Below are 21,154 nucleotides of genomic sequence, written 5' to 3'. Positions count from 1 at the left end.
AATAAATACCTGCCCAGCTAGGCTCTAACTAAACATAGAATAGGTTACCTCACCTAGGATAACAGAAATCAAAAAGCCAGTTGAATCACTTAGGACACAGCTCCAAAAATATGACCTCTCTGTCAGCTCTCCAGCCAAGCTCTGCCAAAGTGTTGCTACTGGAGCAACTTCTAAAGCCTCCTTGACGAGGAGACTCTCTGCAGCTGAGTCGCTGCCAGTACATCCCCAAAGTGTGGACTGGAGGGGGGTGGAATGACAGGTCCCACTACCAAACCTACCTGTCATTCCTAAAAATCCAGCCCAATACTGAGCATTTACCAAAATGCTCAGCAGACGAAAGTTGTCTGCTGAGAACAAACATTCCTGAAGTTTTCTCATCTCACCCACCTGAGTAGTCTGGGTGAGATATACACCCCCTCCATTACCTGACCAGTCATCGGCTTACAATATCCTTATTTTCCCTCCTCTGTGATTCTTCATTATGCCCACATACACTCACCGGCCACTTTATTAGGTACACCATGCTAGTAACGGGTTGGACCTCCTTTTGCCTTCAGAACTGCCCAATTCTTCGTGGCATAGATACAACAAGGTGCTGGAAGCATTCCTCAGAGATTTTGGTCCATATTGACATGATGGCATCACACAGTTGCCGCAGATTTGTCGGCTGCACATCCATGATGCTAATCTCCCGTTCCACCACATCCCAAAGATGCTCTATTGGATTGAGATCTGGTGACTGTGGAGGCCATTGGAGTACAGTGAACTCATTGTCATGTTCAAGAAACCAGTCTGAGATGATTCCAGCTTTATGACATGGCGCATTATCCTACTGAAAGTAGCCATCAGATGTTGGGTACATTGTGGTCATAAAGGGATGGACATGGTCAGCAACAATACTCAGGTAGGCTTTGGCGTTGCAACGATGCTCAATTGGTACCAAGAGGCCCAAAGAGTGCCAAGAAAATATTCCCCACACCATGACACCACCACCACCAGCCTGAACCGTTGATACAAGGCAGGATGGATCCATGCTTTCATGTTGTTGACGCCAAATTCTGACCCTACCATCCGAATGTCGCAGCAGAAATCGAGACTCATCAGACCAGGCAACGTTTTTCCAATCTTCAATTGTCCAATTTCGATGAGCTTGTGCAAATTGTAGCCTCAGTTTCCTGTTCTTAGCTGAAAGGAGTGGCACCCGGTGTGGTCTTCTGCTGCTGTAGCCCATCTGCCTCAAAGTTCGACGTACTGTGCGTTCAGAGATGCTCTTCTGGCTACCTTGGTTGTAACGGGTGGCTATTTGAGTCACTGTTGCCTTTCTATCAGCTCGAACCAGTCTGGCCATTCTCCTCTGACCTCTGGCATCAACAACGCATTTCCACCCACAGAACTGCCGCTCACTGGATGTTTTTTCTTTTTCGGACCATTCTCTGTAAACCCTAGAGATGGTTGTGCGTGAAAATCCCAGTAGATCAGCCGTTTCTGAAATACTCAGACCAGCCCTTCTGGCACCAACAACCATGCCACGTTCAAAGGCATTCAAATCACCTTTCTTCCCCATACTGATGCTCGGTTTGAACTGCAGGAGATTGTCTTGACCATGTCTACATGCCTAAATGCACTGAGTTGCCGCCATGTGATTGGCTGATTAGAAATTAAGTGTTAACGAGCAGTTGGACAGGTGTACCTAATAAAGTGGCCGGTGAGTGTATATGACACTTTTGTACCGGGAATTATGTACTTGATATCATATGTCCGTATAAACTGCTGTGTGGACACACAGCTGGGCACATAAGGGAAGGAGCACTATTTAGTTCTTGGAGCACAGTTTTTTGTTTTTAGACGCCATGCCACTTTTGCAGAGTTCCTGAAATGCCAGTAACATGAGTTCTCTGAAATGTGACATCATTTTTGAAACTACACCCCTGAAGGAATTTATCCAGGGGTATAGTGAACATTTTAATCTCCAGGTTTTGTGTTAATTTATATTCCACAAAGAGGTTTAAAAATGCTCACTAAGCTGCTTCATAAATCCATTGAGGAATATAGGTTACAAAATGGGACAACATGTCTGTGTATTCCACTTTACAGGTAATTTGGGGCTCTGCAAAAGTGGCATGCTCCAAAAATCAAATAGCGCTCCTTCCCTTCTGTGCCCGAACAGCAGTTTATACCCACATATATAAGATTATTAAGTGTGTATTCTGGGTACAACATTGTCATACATCGGTGCATAAACTCCTATTTTGGCACACAACAGGGCGCAGATGTGAAGGAGCACTGGGTAGTTTTTGGAGCACAGATTTAGATTGCAAACATGATATAGTGTCCAAAAACCAAGTAGAAGACCCCAAAGTGTCTCCTACAAAATGGGGTCACTTCTTGGGGAATTCCAGTTTGCTGGAACCTTTGGTGTTCTGCAAACACAATATGGTGTCCAGAAACTAGTCCTTCTAAATCTATTCTCCAAAAGCTAAAAGCTAAGTGCTCCTTCCTTTCAGAGCCCTGCTGTGTGCCCAAACAAAAGTTTACACCCACATATACAACTTTTTTTGTACCTGGGATAGCCCATTTAAACGTTTTAGGAATGTATATGATTTGAGGAATGCAGTTGTTAAAATGGGAGTGATTAATGTATTTTTTTTTTCTTTTTCTTTTAAATCCCTTCTTAAAGAGGACATTTCATGGTTTGGGGCACAGGCAGTTTTATATACTGCTGGAAAGCTGACAGTGTGCTGAATTCAGCGCACTGTCGGCTTTCCTGGTCTGTGTCCCAGGTAAAGAGCTTTCGGTCCTGGTACTTTAGCTTTTTACAGTCAGAAGGGCGTTCCTGACATTCAGTCAGGTACGTCCTTTCTCAAAGCAGCACCTATCGCGCTGTACAGTGTGAGCGGGGAGTTCTGACTGTAAAGAGCTACGGTACCGGGACCGATAGCTCTTCACTCGGGACACAGATTGGGAAAGCCGACAGTGCGCTGAATTCAGCGCACTGTCGGATTTCCAGCAGTACTGTATATAGAACTGCCTGTGCCCCAAATCATGAAAGGTCCTCTTTAACTGAAGTGGTCCCTAACAAGTGTTTTTGGGAAATTTTCTTGTAAATCTGGAAAATGCTGTTACAGTTGTAAGCTTTATAATGTTCAAAGTAAATTAAAGGACGATTAAAAGATAATGCCAATATAAAAAAGAAATATGTTAGATAATATTTATTAATGTATTTGAAAATTTCTACAAATTTCCATCAAATTTCCTATTTTTTTATTGTTTTAATGAATGCAAAAAATATTGTTCAAAGTTTACCATAAACATGAACCGCAATGTATCACAAAAAACAATCTCAAAAACACGTGGGTAAGTTAATGCATCTCAAAGTTATTGCCATATAAAGTGGCACATGTCAGTTTGAAAAATGGGGCGAGTTATAACTACTGTATTTTGTCCCCTCCCAGTAATGATAAATAGCCGGTATTTAATCAGTGTGTTAATTAATAGTGACCGTTCCTGTGGCCTCAAAACTGACTGCAGTTATAAATATATCCAGGTACTTGGTTTGAGACCCCCTTCCCCTCAGTAATGAGAAATAGCCTGGAATTAATCAGTGTGTCACTTATTAGTGACAACTCTTGCGACCCCCAAACTGACTGTAGCTATAACTATATCCAGGTTCTTGGTTTGTCAACCCCCCCTTAGTAACAAGAAAAAGCCTAGAATTTAGTTGATCTGAACAAACAACATTTCTAAAGATGTTTTTATTCATTTTATTAGGCTTTTGGAGTCGAATTCTAAGATTCCCGAAGAAAGAGCTACAAAAGTATCGGCAAAGATTGAAAAGGAACTGTTTTCGTTTTATCGAGACACAGACGCTAAATACAAAAATAAGTACAGAAGCTTAATGTTTAATTTGAAAGATCCTAAAAACAATGTAAGTTTCTTTGTAATCTAAGCATAGTATTTACTACACGATTGAAGACTTTTTCTCTGTTGATATAGTTAGATGGAAAATGGGTATGTAATTTTACTTTCATTTTGATTTACCAGGTGCTGTACAAGAGAGTGCTAAAGGGAGACATCACCCCTGAACATTTGATCAAGATGACACCAGAAGAATTGGCCTCTAGAGAGCTGGCAGCATGGAGGCAGCGTGAAAATAGACATGTAAGATATTTACCGTATTTTTCGGACTATAAGACGCACCTAAGTTTTAGAGGAGGAAAATAGGGGAAAAAAATTTTGAAGCAAAAAATGGTAAAATATTTAATATATGGGAGTTGTAGTTTTGCAACAGCTGCAAGGCCACATTGACAGGTGACCCTGCAGCTGTACGGGGACGCATAGAATGTTTTTTTTTTTTTTTTTTGCGGGGCCAGATGTACTTTTTAGTTATACCATTTTGGGGAATATCTATTGCTTAGATCACCTTGTATTGAAAAAAAAACCCGGTGGTTTATGATATATGATTTTCTACTTTTATAGATATATTCTAGGGACAGGAGGTGATTTAGAACTTTTATTTATTTCATATTTTAATTATATATTTTTAAAGTTTTTTTTTTTTTTTTTTACTATTTTATTTCCCCCCCGGGGGCTTGAACCTGCGGTCACTTGATTGCAAGTCCCATAGACGGCAATACAACTGTATTGCCGTCTATGGGACATTCTGTCTATTAGTATTACGGCTGGTCATAGACCCAGCCGCAATACTAATATATAGCAGTGACAGGCCTGGGAGCCTCATTAGGCTCCCGGCTGTCACCCGAACAGGTCGGCTCCTGCGATATCGCCGCGCAGGAGCCAGCCTGCAACTTCACAGGTACGGGGCCGGTGGGGACCGGCCCCGGGGGAGAAGGGGCCGCCAATACAGATTGCAGACCCGGCATCCGCTGTACTAGAGAGGCGGATGCCGGCACAGGATAAACGCCATCACAGGTGCCGGGCCTGAGACATTGCTACGCTCCTCTGCCCTGCATGAAGCCAGCGGCGGGGGGACGGAGGAGCGGAATAGCATCACTCCTCCCGCTGGTGGCTTCATGCTGGGCAGAGGAGCGCAGCGATGTCTCAGGCCCCGGCGTCTATCCCTTGCCGACATCCGCCTCTCTATTACGGCGGGTGCCAGGCGCCACATTCGGACTATAAGATGCACCCTTCTTTTCCCCCAAAATTTTGAGGGAAAAAAGTGTGTCTTATAGTCTGAAAAATACGGTATATACTTGTATTATTTAAGACTGCTTTTTTATGAACTTCATATCCTTACTTGAGTATCCATACTTTTTATGGGATATTTTACAATTTTAGGTTTCACTTTTGAAACTGTCAGATTAGTTACACACTTCAGATAGGTTACAGAATCAATACTAGGGCAAGTTATATGCCTGTACAAACCATTTTGTTGCAATAATTTTTTAATAGCCAATCCTTCTCAAGTTCCATACCATTATGCTTTCACCATTCAATAACATCTGAGGTTACAATTGACCTTGCAGCAGTTGATCATTCTTTTACTTGCACTTTATTCCCTGTTTAGACCATTGAAATGATTGAAAAAGAACAGCGTGAAGTTGAACGCCGTCCAATCACCAAAATTACACATAAAGGGGAAATTGAAATCGAAAGTGATGCTCCTATGAAAGAGCCTGAAGCCATTGATACTGAGGTACATCTGTTGTCTTCTCTGCTTTTTTTTTTCTTCAATCTTTTGTATTTGAAATTTTTCATTACTTCACTCTTGGTACAAAACTGCATCAGCACTGTCTAAAATAGGCAACTGTCTTACTGTCTTCCACATTCACATATGGACAAAATTGTTGGTACCCCTCATTTAATGAAAGAAAAACCCACAATGGTCACAGAAATAACATGAATCTGCAAAAGTAAGAATAAATAAAAATTGTTGACAAGCCACAAAGCTTCTGGGAGAATTTCGAACTTTTTGGCAAGGCACATCAGCTCTATGTTCACAGATGGAAAAATGAATTATATCTCGTAAACAACACTGTCCCTACTGTGAAACATGGAGGAGGCTGTGTTATGTTCTGGGGCTGCTTTGCTGCATCTAGCACAGGGTGTCTTGAATCTGTGCAGGGTACAATGAAATCTCAAGACTATTAAGGCATTCTAGAGAGAAATGTGCTACCCAGTGTCAGAAAACTTGGTCTCAGTTGCAGAACGTGGGTCTTGCAACAGGACAATGACCCAAAAAACACACAGCTAAAAACACCCAAGAATGGCTAAGAAGAAAACATTGGACTGTTCTGAATGCCTTAATAGCCTTCAATGAGCCCTGACCTAAATCCTACTGAGCATCTTTGTAAGGGCGGGTTCACACCAGCGCCCGATCCCCATTATGCAGGTTTCCGTTTTCTGCCGGTGAGCACATTTGAAAGTTTGTCATGTTATCTAGGCAGCAGATGTCATGGCAGCATGGAAATAGTCAAGCTATTGGTGCTAGCATGGGAGCAGCGATGGAGAGCTGAATTGTTAGCCAGACATAGTATGCGTGGTGGGCGTACACCAGGGATTTATGCTCCAAATCTATTGCTATGCCCTTCACCTCCCCAAACAAGCCTATTTCACCACTTTATTAATAATAATAATAATACCTTTTATTTATATAGTGCCAAAATTTTCCGCAGCACTGTACAATTTGTAGGGTTCAAATACAGAAAAAAAATACAAGAAATACAAAGATAAGGAATACAAAGAAATAGTGTTTTCACACAATGGGACTGAGGGCCCTACTCGCAAGAGCTTCTAATCTATGAGGTAGAGCGGGTGACACAAGAGGTAGCAGGGGCAGCATCGGAGGTAGTATTGCTTATATAGTGGTCAGACAATTTTGTAATAGAGGTTACTGTCATTACACAAACATAAAACTTTATGAGCTGTCACCAGTCCTCTCCTTTAACATGTGGATGGTGCCTGGGGATATAAAGTTAGCCTGAAACAGCATCTTATGTGGGATAATGTGGGAGCTGGTACAGAGAAGGGTTCATTTTAGGGATTCTTATTAGGGTACAGAAGGGTTTACATTAGGAATTGTGATAGGCCTGTCTGGAAAGATGTGTCTTTAGTTTGCGCTTGAAGCTGTAGAAATTGGGAGTTAATTTGATTGTCCGGGATAGAGCATTCCAGAGAAGTGGTGCAACTTGGGAAAAGTCTTGTATAGGAGCGTGGGAGGTTCTGTTAATAGGGGATGTAAGTGTTAGGTCATTGAGTGAACAGAGAGCATGGGTTGGGTGGCAGACAGATAACCTTAAAAACATCTTTGAAACCTTTCATTCCTTACTTACTCCCAAGGTGCAGATTCTTATGACAGACCTCTGTACTGAGGAATTGGCTACATATTTCCAAGACAAAATTGATAAGATCTGTAACAAAATAATTACCCAATCCCCAGGCACCATTGATCCCCTTCAACTACCACACTTCATCCTGTTCATTTTCATCTTTTGGTCCAGTTACAGAAGCCGTCTCCCTGCTGTTTTGTTCTTCTCACCCTAATATCTGCATTAGTGACCCTTTCCCTCACACCTTCTCCAGTCTCTGTCCCTGGCTGTCACTACTAAGGCTAAGCTCACATCTGCGCCAGATAGAAACTCTGCTGGAGAAACCGCCAGTATAAAAACGTTGGACACCTGGCTGACCTGATTGTACTCAATGGGGTCTGCAGGTAACCACTGTTTTATCCGTCGAACCTAGCCTTACCTTACCAAAATATTTAATCTCTCTCTTTCTTCTGGAATCTTTCACTCCATTAATGGTCAATGGTAGTGCCAATAACTCTACCACTTATCCTGAAAAAAAAAAAACATGCCCTCATACAATTACATTGACAAAAACAAAAACCTAAACTATAGAGTTTGGTATGTGACAATGGAAAAATGCAAAAAGTAGTTTTGTTATCACGGTCTAGAAGAGGCCAGCCAGTATGTGGTTAATTATTGAGTTACTGCAGGAGCACTTTGTCTACATATTCGTTTTTTGTAATGCAGTGATAATGTTGATCATACATTGCAGGAATCAGTTGCAAAACCATTAGAGAAAGAAGAAGAACCTGAGAAAGAAAAAGAAGATCCTGTGGATTCTATATCAGATACGACAGCACAGCACAAAAATCATCTCTTTGACTTGAATTGCAAAATTTGCACAGGTTTGTAAAACTAAGCCTCAATTTGTTACTGGAGTCATGTAGATCTTTTTCATTACAATTTCCTGCTACTCCAGTGAATTCAGCACACTGTCGGCTTTCACGATCTGTGCCCCCGGTGAAAAGCTATCGGTGTCGGTACCGTAACTCTTCACCGTCAGAAGGGCGTTTCTGACGGTCAGTCAGGAACGCCCTTCCTCACAGCAGTGCCTATAGCGCTGTACTGTGAGAGTGGCGAGGAACGCCCCCTCCCCTCCTGATAGTGCTCGTCTATTTTTTTTATTATATTTTTTTAAAGCTTCTTTTTTTTTTTTTCACTATTTTATGGGAGATTCTATACATTACTATCGCAGCTGGTCATAGAAACCAAAGAAAAAAAAAATTTGACTCGAGTATAAGCCGAGGGGGGCTTTTTCAGCTTATAATTCGGCTTATACTCGAGTATATACGGTATGTCTTTTAATTACATTTAAATAAGTTATTTTATTACTTTAAAGGGCGTATGGCACCTCCTGCGGAAGATCTATCGCCTAAGAAAGTGAAATCGACCACCAGTGCTATGCGTAAGCTGTCCGATATTGAAGTTGATAATGTAACAGAGGCTGCTTTAACTCTACCTGCTTCTCTGGATGTAGACATGTTAGAAACAGAAAAACTGGATTCTCCAAAGGACACATTCCTCTTTGCAACCAGGTAAAATTGGTTTCACGTGATTCAAACTGTGTTTAGTGTGTTTAACCTCTTCTGGACCGCCCATAGACTATTTACGTCCGGGCGGTCCCTCTCTTGTTCTGCAAGGACTTGCTGACGTACCGTCCCTTGCTATCACTGATCGCTGTGTACACAGCGCTCAATGAACGCTGTATACGCAGCAATGGGCGCCACCATGACACGGCTTCCCTCTGACTCCAGCATTCATGTGATCTCCTGTTATCAGAGTCTGCTAGAGCTGCTGGGTCCTACAAGACCCAGATCAGTGCTGTATTCCTCCTGCAACTGGGGCTAAATTTACCAGCTCCAGTTACAGGGGAAATTGTCCTCCCTAACAAAATTCAGTTTTCCCAAAGGTCTATTATGGTGACACAATGTAAAAAAATAAATAATAAAAAAGTACATAAAATAATATGCCAATTAAGCGCCTTTATTACAGGTTCTAGCCCTACCCCCAACGACTCCATAAAAAATTAAAATTTCCTCAACAAAGCGGAAAAACCATTTTAAAAAATTATTTAGTAGTAGTGCTATAAAATAAAAAGTGAAAAACAGACACGTTTTCCCACCTCTTTTGTTTATATGGAAATGAAAAAAAAACAAACAACATAAAAATAAAGCCCTATGTGTCACCGAAAAAAGACACAGAAATTAGTTGAATAACACAAATGATAAAAATGTTATAGTCCTCAAATCCACACATACAAAAAAATTCAAAAATGTGTCTAGACCTGGACCACAAATTAGCCCAGTATTAGTTTGCAAAGAACAAAGTAGTCAGCGGCACTACTGCAACAGCGCTCGTATTCACAATCTTGTGTCAGTATTGGCAAATCTTCCAGCTGTAACAGCCAAAAAACCATGGAATAAATAAAATCCCAGGGTGGTGCTCACTGTGAAAAAACCTAGACAGGCAGTGACATATGTGAAATGTAGAAAACAGGGCACTCACCCGCCACGGGATACATAAAACATTCGTTTTTATTTCATCCTCTTTAAAAAAAGGAAGCCTGACGAAGTGCACTAAGCACGAAACGATCGTCGCTGTTTGTTTCTTTGCATCATTCCATCTTCTGTACCCCGATGGTCAAGGTTTGACCCTTTTTTTAAAGAGGATGAAATAAAAACGAATGTTTTATGTAGCCCAGTATTAGTATAAGTTATTTGACTGAAATGTTTTAAAATGTGACTTTTTTTCTTTTCTTTTTCCTGTTTAAGAGATTGTCATCAGGTAGTTTTATTTCATGTGGGTGTGTGTTGGCCTTTTCAAACAACTGATAGGTGGGGATCCAGATGTCAGACTTCCACCAATCTTCAGTTAACAACCTGTGTAGTGTTATAGAAATCCTGCAGTGTAGACAGGGGTTAATCTTTTGTGGATAGTTTCTATTTGTGGTTAGCACTCTTTTTGACTTTCAGTAGAAAGGGAATACTCTTAGGCCTGGTTCACATCTGCGTTCAGTATCCACATGGGGACCCCCCACCTTCCCGAACGGTATACCAAACGCATTGACAAGCGTTGAGCTTATGAAAGCACAGGGGACCCCATAGACTATAATGGGGCCATGTGTTTTGCGTGCGTTGTCCTCATGAGTCATGCAGAGAGGATAGTATTTCATGAACTACTTTCCTCTCCACATGACTCAAGCGGACGCAGGTCATCAGGGATACGCAATTCTAAAACTATTAAGTGGAATATCCAGAGTTCAAAAAAGTTGTATATGTGAGCTTACGCTGCTTTTTGGGCAAACAGCAGGGCTCAAAAGGGAAGGAGCACTGCACTTTTGTAGCTTTTGGGTATAGGTTTAGAGGGAGTTTCTGGGTGACAGGTTGTTTTTGCAGAGCCCTGAAGGTGACAATTAATTGGAATTTCCCAAGAATTGACCCTAGCGCTCCTTCACATATGCATCCTTCTGTGTGCCCAAATGGCAGCTTATACCCACATATATGACACTGTTGTACCCAGGATAATGTACTTAACAATGCAATAAGTGGGTGTGAACTGTTGTTTGAGTACAGCCAAGGACAGAACGAGAGCTATTATGGTTTTTGAGGCACAATTTGGTTTTTGGAGGTCATGCCACTTTTGCTGAGCCCTTGATTTGCCAGTAAAGTGAAATCTTGGAAGACTTGTGACCTCATTTTGGAAGCTACAACACTGAAGGGATTTATCAAGTGACATAGCAATCATTTTTAACCCTTGAGCGTTGTATTAATTTAATTAACAGAAATGAATGCACAACTTATAATGAAAAGTTTGATATTGCAATTTTTCCAGAGATAAACCATTGCAGTGCCCAACGTGTTCTGCCCAGCTTGTTTCAGCAGATACATAAACTCCAAAAACTGATAAGCAGGTATCCCATGCACAACAGCTTTTAGAGCATTCATCTCTAATAGGTAATATCCCGCACAGCAGATGGTGAAAAGTGAATACGTAAGTTGTGCGGAGTACTTTGGGAACATCAAATTCCCTGTTTACCCAGTTGCTCCTATGATTGAGGGGCGGTCACTTCTGGTTTCCCTTCCCTTGTAAGCTCTTAATCTGGGGTATACCCTGATATGCACTCTCACAGCTTATACTTTCCCTTCCTGCTGGAGCCAGTTGTATTCTAATGATTTGGCGATTTTTTTATTTATTTATTTATTTTCTTCACATTGCACAAGCTATATTGTTTTTTATTTTTCTGGTGATGAGGGCTGTTTTTTTGAAGGCAGAGATGCATTTTGTAATGGCACCATTTCAGGGGTTCCTAAAACTTATTGAATACATTTTATTAATTCTCTTACTATTACGTTCTTGGTCGCTAAGGGGTTAAAAAATGGTACCAGAATATTATTTGTATGTTATTGAAACGTTTTCAATGTGTGATGTTAAATGTTTCTTTTAAATAATTTTATAGCTCTGAATCATTTACTACTACGGACACCGCTGAAGATGAATCTACTTTTTTAGCCCGTTTAACCTACATTTGGAAAGGATTTCTTAATATGCCTTCTGTAGCAAAATTTATAATCAAGGCTTATCCGGTTTCTGGGTCGCTGGAGCACTTATCAGAGGTTTGGAAATTAATTTATTTTACAATTGTTACATTTATTTCTTTATTTAAATAAATCATATCCATGTTAAAACATCAGATTACCAATAGTAATTTATAAGAGTCATAATATTAAGAAGCCAAGGACAGTATCTGAACTTTACACCTCTATAACTTTACTCAGTTATCCTTAGAGGTAAGAGCAAAGCAGTGTATGGATTCATAATGCTAGTTCAGGGGTCCTCCAACTATGGCCCGCAGGCCACATGCGGCCCGCCGAGGAAATATGTCTGGCCCGGCGTATGAAGCCCGCCCATCGTCGCCTGGATCGCTCACTAACGGGGAATCCAGTACAGGCTTCCCCATTAGTGAGCTTTTGCTGTTTTCAGTTGTATGTGCCAATCCACGTACAACTGAAAGCTGTCAGTGTAGGCCAAGGTCCATGCAACCTACAAGTGTGATCTCTGCCCCGATGCAGTCTGAAAGAGGACGACGCACGGTGGCTCTTTATGGGTAAGTGTTTGTTTGTGTGGGTGTAGGTGCGCACTGAAGAGCATATAATACTGTGTGTGTGTGGGGGTGCGTACTGAGGAACATATTGTACTGTGTGTGGGGGGGAATATTGAGGAGCTTATAATGCTGTGTGTGGGGGGCCGGGCATATTGAGGATCTTATAATACTGTGTGGGGGGTATACTGAAGAGCATATAATACTGTGTGGGGGAGGGCATACTAAGTGCATATAATACTGTGTGGAGGGCGTACAGAGGAGCATATAATACAGTGTGGGGGGTGTACTGTGCAGCATATAATACTGTGGGGTGGACCTGCTGTGGAGCATATAATACTGTGGGAGGAGCTACTGTGGAGCATATAATCTTACTTTTTTTTTAAACTATATATCGGCCCGCCAAAGGTCTGAGGGACAGTGAACTGACCCCCTGTTTGAAAAGTTTGAGGACCCTGTGCTAGTTGTTATATATGCTCAGTAGTTAAGCCCTACCAGCTCAACCCGCTTGTAAAGAGGTGGCACAGTGTTCTTTGTTATTATGCAGAGCCTAAGTAGATTGGCTGCTAGGAATTGGCACACTGGTAACAGCTTCTTTACCTCCGCCACCACTGAATGACAGGTGGCAGCATAATGAGTATGTAACAGCAAATTCTACACCCATGGTACCATTTAATATTCTGTACAATATACTGGGAAGCTGAAAAAAGAAATTCTGAATGGGGTGGATTTGAAGAAAAACTGTTTGTACGACTTTTTTATGGGCTTTGTTTTCACTGTAGACAAAATTACATGTCACCTGTATTCTATGGGTAGGTATGATTTTGGAGACACCAAATTTTTTATAGTTTTATTTATGATTTAACCACTTAACGTTAAATTTCTTTGTACAGGGATGCATGAGGTGTCTTTGAGGGCATTAGCTCTGGGTCACAACTGTATATTACTGTACATAGTTAAAGTCACTGGGTCTACTGTTATCGTATGCCGAATGTTGGGAAGGGGTTAATAGGCATTGCTCCACTGATTCCGATACAAATGTTTCTGCAAGTCTCAAAGTTATGGAAACTGAGTAGCTCATTCTGCTCCCAGAACTCCTGTGTAGCTGAGACAGCCTGTTTCAATATGAACCTAATATTACAGATATATAAAAAAAATTATTTTAATTCCCACAAGTGTTTATTTATTTTCATTCATTCATTCAATTAATTTTATTTTCTAGGACCTTCCTGAAAGCATACAAGTAGGTGGAAGGATTTCACCACAAACTGTTTGGGACTATGTAGAAAAGATAAAGGCTTCTGGAACAAAGGTAATATAATATGGGGTTTGGCAGACAACTACATTTCACAGACATGTGTATTTAAAGAGTTTAATGTGGTTCTGGCTCTTATAGACTACATGCCAGGGTACAATATCCTGCAATACAGAAGTATTTTGGTGTAATACACATGCTATTAGTTCATTGTAGAAGACCATAATAAAAATGCAACTAAAAGTTATTAATAGAATGTTTAAAAAAAATTTAAAAATTATTTAAAAAATTCAGTTTTCCTAGAAGACATAGTTTTGCTCTATGAAAAAAAAAAAAATACATAAACCTACACATAATTGGTATCGCTGTGCCTGAAATGACCACTTAATGAACGCTGTAAAAATAAATGAATAAATAGACAGGTTTTTTTTTTTTTTGTTAACCTCCCCAAAAATGGAGTAAAAAGTTAAATGGACTCCAGAAGTGTACCCATAAAAACTACAGCTTTTCCTGCAGAAAACTTGCTCTTACACGGCTTGTTACAATGGAGATTGCAAAATCAAAATATTTATTTTAAAAATATTTCCAAATTTTTTTACAGTCTCACAACATGTGATTGCTTGCACAATTTTGTATTGCTGCATATTGTACACTTTACCTATTAAACACTGTTTGTTCATCCATACATGACAGATCAAGATGCCTTTGCCTCTACTTAGTAACCTTTTTCTGTAGTGCAGAGCTTGACAAATGCTATGTGACCTGTTCACAAAGGTGGATAGTGGATCCTATAATAGAGCTGTTATCTTAAATCATACTCCTGCCTGTGATGCAGTAGGATAGCTGCTGAAAAGTGAACAAAATTGTGTAAAGTGCATACTAGTGAATAGAAAGTGTTAGTATATTATTAGGCTTAGTGGCCAGTATAAAACGGTAGAATATATAAACAGTATAATATATAGAAAAGTAAGATTAAACATCACCACAAAGCTGGTATACATTTCCAGCATTTACACCTCTATAACTATACTCCATTATCCTTAGAGGTAAGAGCAAAACAGTTTTTTTTTAACCGGACACAAAGTCCTGCATGTCTAGCGTTGTGTCCAGTTAAAAAAAAAAAAAAGGTTTCGCCGCGGACAGGCACAAAACGCTCTCGGGCGGTCACTTTGCAAACCCATTTAAGTGAATGGGTTTGAAAACTGACTGCCGGGTTTCCGTCCCCTGTCCGGTTTCTCTGGGCAGAAGACGGCATTCGGCAGGATTTGCCTAAAGTGGGCACGGGTGCAGGTGTGAATCCACCCTAACATTGACACCAGTACCATTTTGGCAATATAAATTCCAGCACAGTGTTTACTACTACTACCCTGCTGCACCAAAGACTTGGGGTATGTCCAATTAAGACCTCTGTTTCTGCTGCTAAGCCAAAAAAAACTACCTTTCTCCATACTGTACTGTCCTGACCGTGTTCCTGGCACATACAAAGAAATTTTATTTAGAGTTTATTTATCATGTGTCTGTATAAATATTATGCTATGAAAGTCCAATGCACACCTTCTGCAGCTTGATAGTTAAAATTGGTTAACGTGAGTCTTCCTCATTTTAAAACTTTTGTTACCTACTATTTTATTTTTAGGAGACCTGTGTTATACGATTTACTCCAGAGACAGAAGAAGATCAAATATCTTACACACTGCTGTATTCTTACTTCAGTAGCAGAAAACGTTACGGTGTAGTCGCAAACAACATGAGGCAGGTGAAAGACATGTATCTCATTCCCCTAGGTGCCTCTGAAAAAATTCCACATTTCTTTGTACCCTTTGATGGGCCAGGTAAGTTTGGAGCACTTGAAGTTTATTCCTATACTGTTTTACTATTTGATACTAAGGGCTCGTTCACATCTGCGCCCGGCACTCCGTACTTCAGGTTTCCGTTTCCTGCATAAAACAGAGGCAGGATACGGAAACCTGCAGGAGTCTTTCTCACCCATTCATTTGAATGGGTGAGAAAGATGTCTGACCGTGAGCGGCCGTGAGCATTTTATGCTCTCCGCCGCGAAACCGGGTTTTATAATCCGGACACAGAGTCGGACATGCAGTACTCTGTGTCCAGATTAAAAAAAACGGTTTCGCGGCAGAGAGCATAAAACGCTCACCGCCGCTCATGGCCGGACCCGGTCTGTGGTTTCCATCTTCTGGCATGTAGAAGACGGAAACCACAGAACGGACAGCTGAACGCAGGTGTGAACCTAGCGTAAGTGAAAAATATTCCTTTTCTCTAATGGTTCTGTTTTCTCATGGTAGATTTTTTTAAATGTAATTTTCTGTAAATGATTATTGAGGAGGCTGCCCTGTCTGAGCTGCAGTTCTGCTTTACAGGTGCCACATGGGTCATAGGCAGCAATGGCAGTAATGATACAAAGTATCTTAACCCTATAAGTGCTTAACAGGAATTAAGACAAAATGGAGTTGGAATTTGTGGAGTGGAAACTAGACCATTCACTGTATTTATAAAGGGGTATTAGTTAGTATTTTGATCCTGCAGGTTTTTCACTGAATTTATTGAAATTGGGATGTGAAAATTGCCTTTTTTTCCAATAAAATGTCGCTTTAGCCTCAAATTTCTCATCTACACAATTGGTTAAAGGAGAATAATGAAGCAATATTTTTCTCCTGAACACAACAATATGCCATACACTGGTGGCCACATTTTGAAAACTAGACCCCTCAAGAAATTTATTAATTAATGCTCCTGAAAGGAAAACATGCATAATATTGCAGGGATATAGGAAAATGGGAATTTTCATAGCTACACTTCTGTCACTCAGCACTTTGAGAAAGTTGGGTGATTTTCCCTGTGGAGCTGTATTGGGTTGTATTGTTATCACTGTGAGTGAGATACAGCCAGTTGTCACTTTGTATATGCTACTGCTGGTACTGCTGATACAACTGCTGGTACTGTTACCATATCTGTTTCATATGGCATAAAATATGCAGCCTATAACCCACCTTTTCTTCTTAAACTTCCTGACTCACATGCACTAGCATTACAGGGGGAGAGGGGTAGAAAGCATGTTTGCTGCAATGGAGAAGAATACATGGCTTTTTCTAATGTTTTTTTTTTTTTTTTTTTCATGCTTTTATGATATAAGACAAAAGAGGAGCACGAAAAATATTGATGATGTGAGGTGCAGGGAAGTTTTGCTTGTTTGTTTTTTTGCTTGGATTCTGGGTATACTTGTGCTGTAAATGAAAGGAAGGAGCTTCTGTGTGTCTAGATTTCTTTATTCTGGCAGATCTTAGAAAAATGTCTAGAGACAGTATTTGTGGGAGCTTAGGAGTTTAGAATGTTACTAGACATTAGAAGAAACAGGACACAACTTTTCTAGTGCTCACTTCACTCAAAAGTAAAGGTGGTAGATGATGGGGTGTAGTGGCCATGACATTCAGAAGAGTGCTCGCTTACTGAGTACCATGTACACTCCTTACTTGTAGTTAATTTGCACTCTTTGTCAGGGCTCCCCTGCCTATTTCAAACATCAAAAGTTGGAATGTGGCCACACATTCATGTGAATAGTAATTACATTATTATAGCATCTTACTGATATTTTATTTGTATTCTTATATGGCTTCATACTAAATGTACATGTGTTTGTTGTCTCCTCAGGCCTAGAAGCTCGTAGACCAAATTTGCTGTTGGCTTTGATAATTCGCCAGAAAGTGAAACGACAACACAATACAAGCATTGATGATGAGCCTTTAGGCTCCTTACTAAATGTCCCGGAGAAGAAGAGTAGGCTTGAACTTGATGATGAGGACGATGAGGAAGATGATGAAAATGATTTTTTTAATTCTTTTACTGCTGTATTGCATAAGAATAGAAACAGAGCACAAGTTTCAGAATCTGAGGAACCACAGACAGCAGTCGAACCTGTGCCAGAAGCAATTAAACGCGATCCACCAAAGCCACTACGATTTCTACCAGGAGTATTAGTTGGATGGGAAAATCCACAGTCTACTTTAGACCTAGCTAATAAACCTTTACCTGTTGATGATATATTACAGTCTCTGTTAGGGACTACAGAAAATACGTATGAATGTAAACCATCTATACCAAGTAATAAGCCACTAAGAGAAGAAACAAAACAAGAAATTGATGAACCAGTCACACCTGAAAAGTCATTAGATCTAGATTTAGATATAGAAATGAACACAGCATCCAGTACACCAGAAGAGCCAAAAGACCCAACTCCAATAACTACATTACCTGGATCATCATTAGGGCTTTCTCTAAAAGATAAACCTCCTGATGTTTCCACTGAGGCATTTTTGACTACAATGAATGTTCTGGGTGAGGAAACAGTAGATAAAAGTCTTTTTGCAGAACAAGATGAGGTTAAGCATGATATTGTACCAAATTCAAATATGTCTTCAATTACAATTACAAAAATGAATACTGATGATAATAATGTAGTTGCTATGGATGTTAGTTCAAGCCCTGTGAAATCTCCAAAGTTAATGCATACTAAAAGGGATCCGAGACAAGCAGCTGGAAGAGGTCATAATAATACTTCAGATACAAAAGATTTGGAATACCAGAATAAGGAATCTCCTGATAGTACATCCCGCCACAAGAAAAATAAAACAAAAAAACATTCTGATGAAGAAATAGATGTAGTGTCACCTAAGAATAAGCCAAAAAACAGTTTGTTGCTTTCTTCTTCCACAGACGTTGAAACAGAAATAGCCAAAGAATCAAATTCTGAAAAGCAATTCCCTCCAGTTCTCCTTATAGACGACACAGATCCTCTCCAGCAATTTCGGCGAGCCTTGGCTGCAAACAAATCCCAGGCACAAACATCTAATGCTCCAAACTCTGAAAATTCTGTCAAAAATCCAGCACCTGCATTTTCAGGAAACTTTTCTCCATTAAGGTTACAGCAACCTCCATTTTTACCTTTGAAGACTAGTCCCCCAGCTTTTCCATTCCAGCACACTCCTGGCTTTCCTTTGCAGGCTAATACATTATTTCCCTATGCACCGCATATACCACCTCTCTTACCAACACCATTAGGTATGGGTTTTCCAAGACCACCTAGATTTCCATCTGCAGAATCCACTATACATAATCCATTAGTTGCCTGGCACTCTACAATTCAGTTGGCTGGACCGACACCTCCGTTTTTTGGACATGTTACTACTGGGCCCCTTTTAAACACAGAACAAGTCATGTATCAAACACCACAAAAGTTATATCACAAAGATCACAGAGGTCCAGAAAGACGCCACAGTGATCCTTGGGACAAGCAAGATCGCGTGTCTGACAGAAGTTCTAGTCGAGGAAACAGAAGTGAGCACAGGCAGAGATTTTATAGTGAATCACATTATTCGAGAGATAAAAGGCACGATAAGGAATCTGGGAGTGATAAGCATGGAGATAGAGACTCTGAAAGAAGCAGACGTAGGGACCGAGACAAAGAGAGAAGTCATGACCGAGATCGGAAAAGCCGTGATGATTCACACCGAGAAAAAGAGAGATCTCGAGCTTCTCACAGTGATAAGTCAAGTAAAGAAGGGAGAAATGATAAATCTAAAAGTGAGGATCGTTCTCATGATAAAGAAAAAAGTAGGGACAGAAACAGAGATCGGGAAGAAGAAAAAGACAGGGATCGGCACCACAAAGACAGAAGTAGGGACCACAGTGATAAAACGAAAAGTAAGCGATAGAGGAAAAAGAAAAAACTCATGCTGTTAGTTTTATCTCTTACTTCGTTGTGCCATCAATTTCTATGAATTGTCAGTGTTTTTCCCAGACACAAACTGTTGTAAGCCTGATTGCCCATTTTATGTTCAATACTCACTAATCTTCTATGTATTTCACATGTCTTTTACACAAATGGAATTGTAATATCCAATATATTTCTTTCTAAATATGCTAACATGTAATATTTAGTTGGAAATTTTGTGTAGAATGAAGCAGGTTTTTCCATGCTATTGTATTAACATTTTAAAAGAAAATTCTTTACACAAAATGTTTTTAATTGCACTGTTTTTAAAATCAGATTATTCTGAAGCGCTACAGATGCCTACTTGGAAATTTAGATAAGTATTTGGTGCTGTTGAAAACAACAAAAAAAACTTTTGGAAAAAAAAAACCCCTAAGTTTCCATAAATTACTTATTATTCTCAGCATATCAAAGTTTACTATATCATGAATTACTGAGTCAAAGCCGTTCGGTTACTATAGCTTTGAAATGCACTTGCCATAGGGGTATATAGGCTAATCTTTCAAGCTTCAGTTTCTTAGTAAGTTAAATTTAGAAATTTTTGTTTGTGCTTTAAATACTTGAAAATTCAGCTTGTACATTCTTGTGTTTTTGCTATTTTTTATACTGTAAAATGTACATATTTTAAGGAAAATTTTGATTTTAAAGATAAACTAACATATTTTGTCTCATTCCACTGTATGTAATGTTGTGTTTAATTCCTGTTCTACAAAAGTAAAGGTTTTAGTAATATTTCTTGCATTTGCTTTAAGTTTTCCCCTTTTTTTTTCTCCTCATTTATTGCAACGTTTGACTTTTCTATATGTAAAGTATGTTTTTCTACGTGGATTGTCCTTTTTAAAACAACATCCTGTTGGCATTTAAAAATAATCACTGGTAACATTTGGTGGCTAATGTTACAGAGGCCGTCTTACATAAAATGTTTTTAATTGCACTCTCTTTAAAACTAGGTTGTCTTGAAGATATTTTTAACTTCCTAACCTACAACATCCTAATATAATTGATTCAGGATATTTTTCTTGTTCTTTTATATCCACATAATTATTTGTATGCTTAATTTTTTCAGGTAAGAAAACCCCTTTATCTCCTATCCAAAGGGATATGTTGCAGATCAGTTAGGATCTGCAGGAACATCCTCTGGCTACTAGACTTTAGCTATGTCCTTTGATCACACTGAACTCAGTAGAGCAGGTCACGCCTTTCACCTTCTCTGTTCAGGTATTGGTGCAGAAGACCCCAGTTTCTTATGATTGGTGGTGGCCCTATGAGTGTGATCCCAGTCATCTACAAATTATTTAAAGGGGCTCTATAATTGGGAAAAGCCATTTTTAACTAAGCACATGCTTGCATAGCCTTTAGAAAGGCTAATCCACACATACCTTTTGTATGTAAATTGCCTCAGTGGTTTTTGAATGACCCCGTTTCTAGTCATATGCTAATTAGCTTCCAGCCAGCACTCCTATCTGTGTGTGCAAGCAGGAAATAGGAAGTCATCAGCAGCAGCAGCCTGTGCTGTACACATACATAGGAAAGAATAGCAGAGGGTGCACGATGAGACTTCCGGAGTGCACCAAGAGGCTAATTAGCACATGAAAAAAAAATGGCTCATTCAAAAGCCACTGAAGCGATTTACATACAAAAGGTGGGTGTGGAATAGCCTATGCAAGTACAGTGCTTTGCGAAAGTATTCAGCCCCCTTGAACTTTTCAACC

The 21,154-nt window shown here is 39.9% G+C and overlaps 1 protein-coding gene across 1 annotated transcript in view; it reads left to right on the top strand.

Moving 5' to 3' along the window:
• The window catches only part of PHF3 (PHD finger protein 3), a 54,693-nt gene extending 34,519 nt beyond the window's left edge, over positions 1-20,174 (top strand). Inside the window, exons 8-16 of the mRNA XM_075268373.1 lie at positions 3,769-3,925; positions 4,042-4,158; positions 5,525-5,653; positions 8,017-8,149; positions 8,644-8,839; positions 11,761-11,917; positions 13,625-13,714; positions 15,294-15,489; positions 17,324-20,174. Coding sequence (XP_075124474.1) covers positions 3,769-3,925; positions 4,042-4,158; positions 5,525-5,653; positions 8,017-8,149; positions 8,644-8,839; positions 11,761-11,917; positions 13,625-13,714; positions 15,294-15,489; positions 17,324-19,383 — 3,235 coding nt within the window. The 3' untranslated portion in view covers positions 19,384-20,174. The remainder of the gene's footprint in view (positions 1-3,768; positions 3,926-4,041; positions 4,159-5,524; positions 5,654-8,016; positions 8,150-8,643; positions 8,840-11,760; positions 11,918-13,624; positions 13,715-15,293; positions 15,490-17,323) is intronic.
• The last annotated feature ends 980 nt before the right edge of the window (positions 20,175-21,154 follow it).

This window comes from Leptodactylus fuscus, chromosome 3 (assembly GCF_031893055.1).
Source record: "Leptodactylus fuscus isolate aLepFus1 chromosome 3, aLepFus1.hap2, whole genome shotgun sequence".
Taxonomy (NCBI): Eukaryota; Metazoa; Chordata; class Amphibia; order Anura; family Leptodactylidae; genus Leptodactylus; species Leptodactylus fuscus.
The sequence above is the reverse complement of the archived record's forward strand: the minus strand, read 5'-3'. Positions and strand labels throughout refer to the sequence as shown.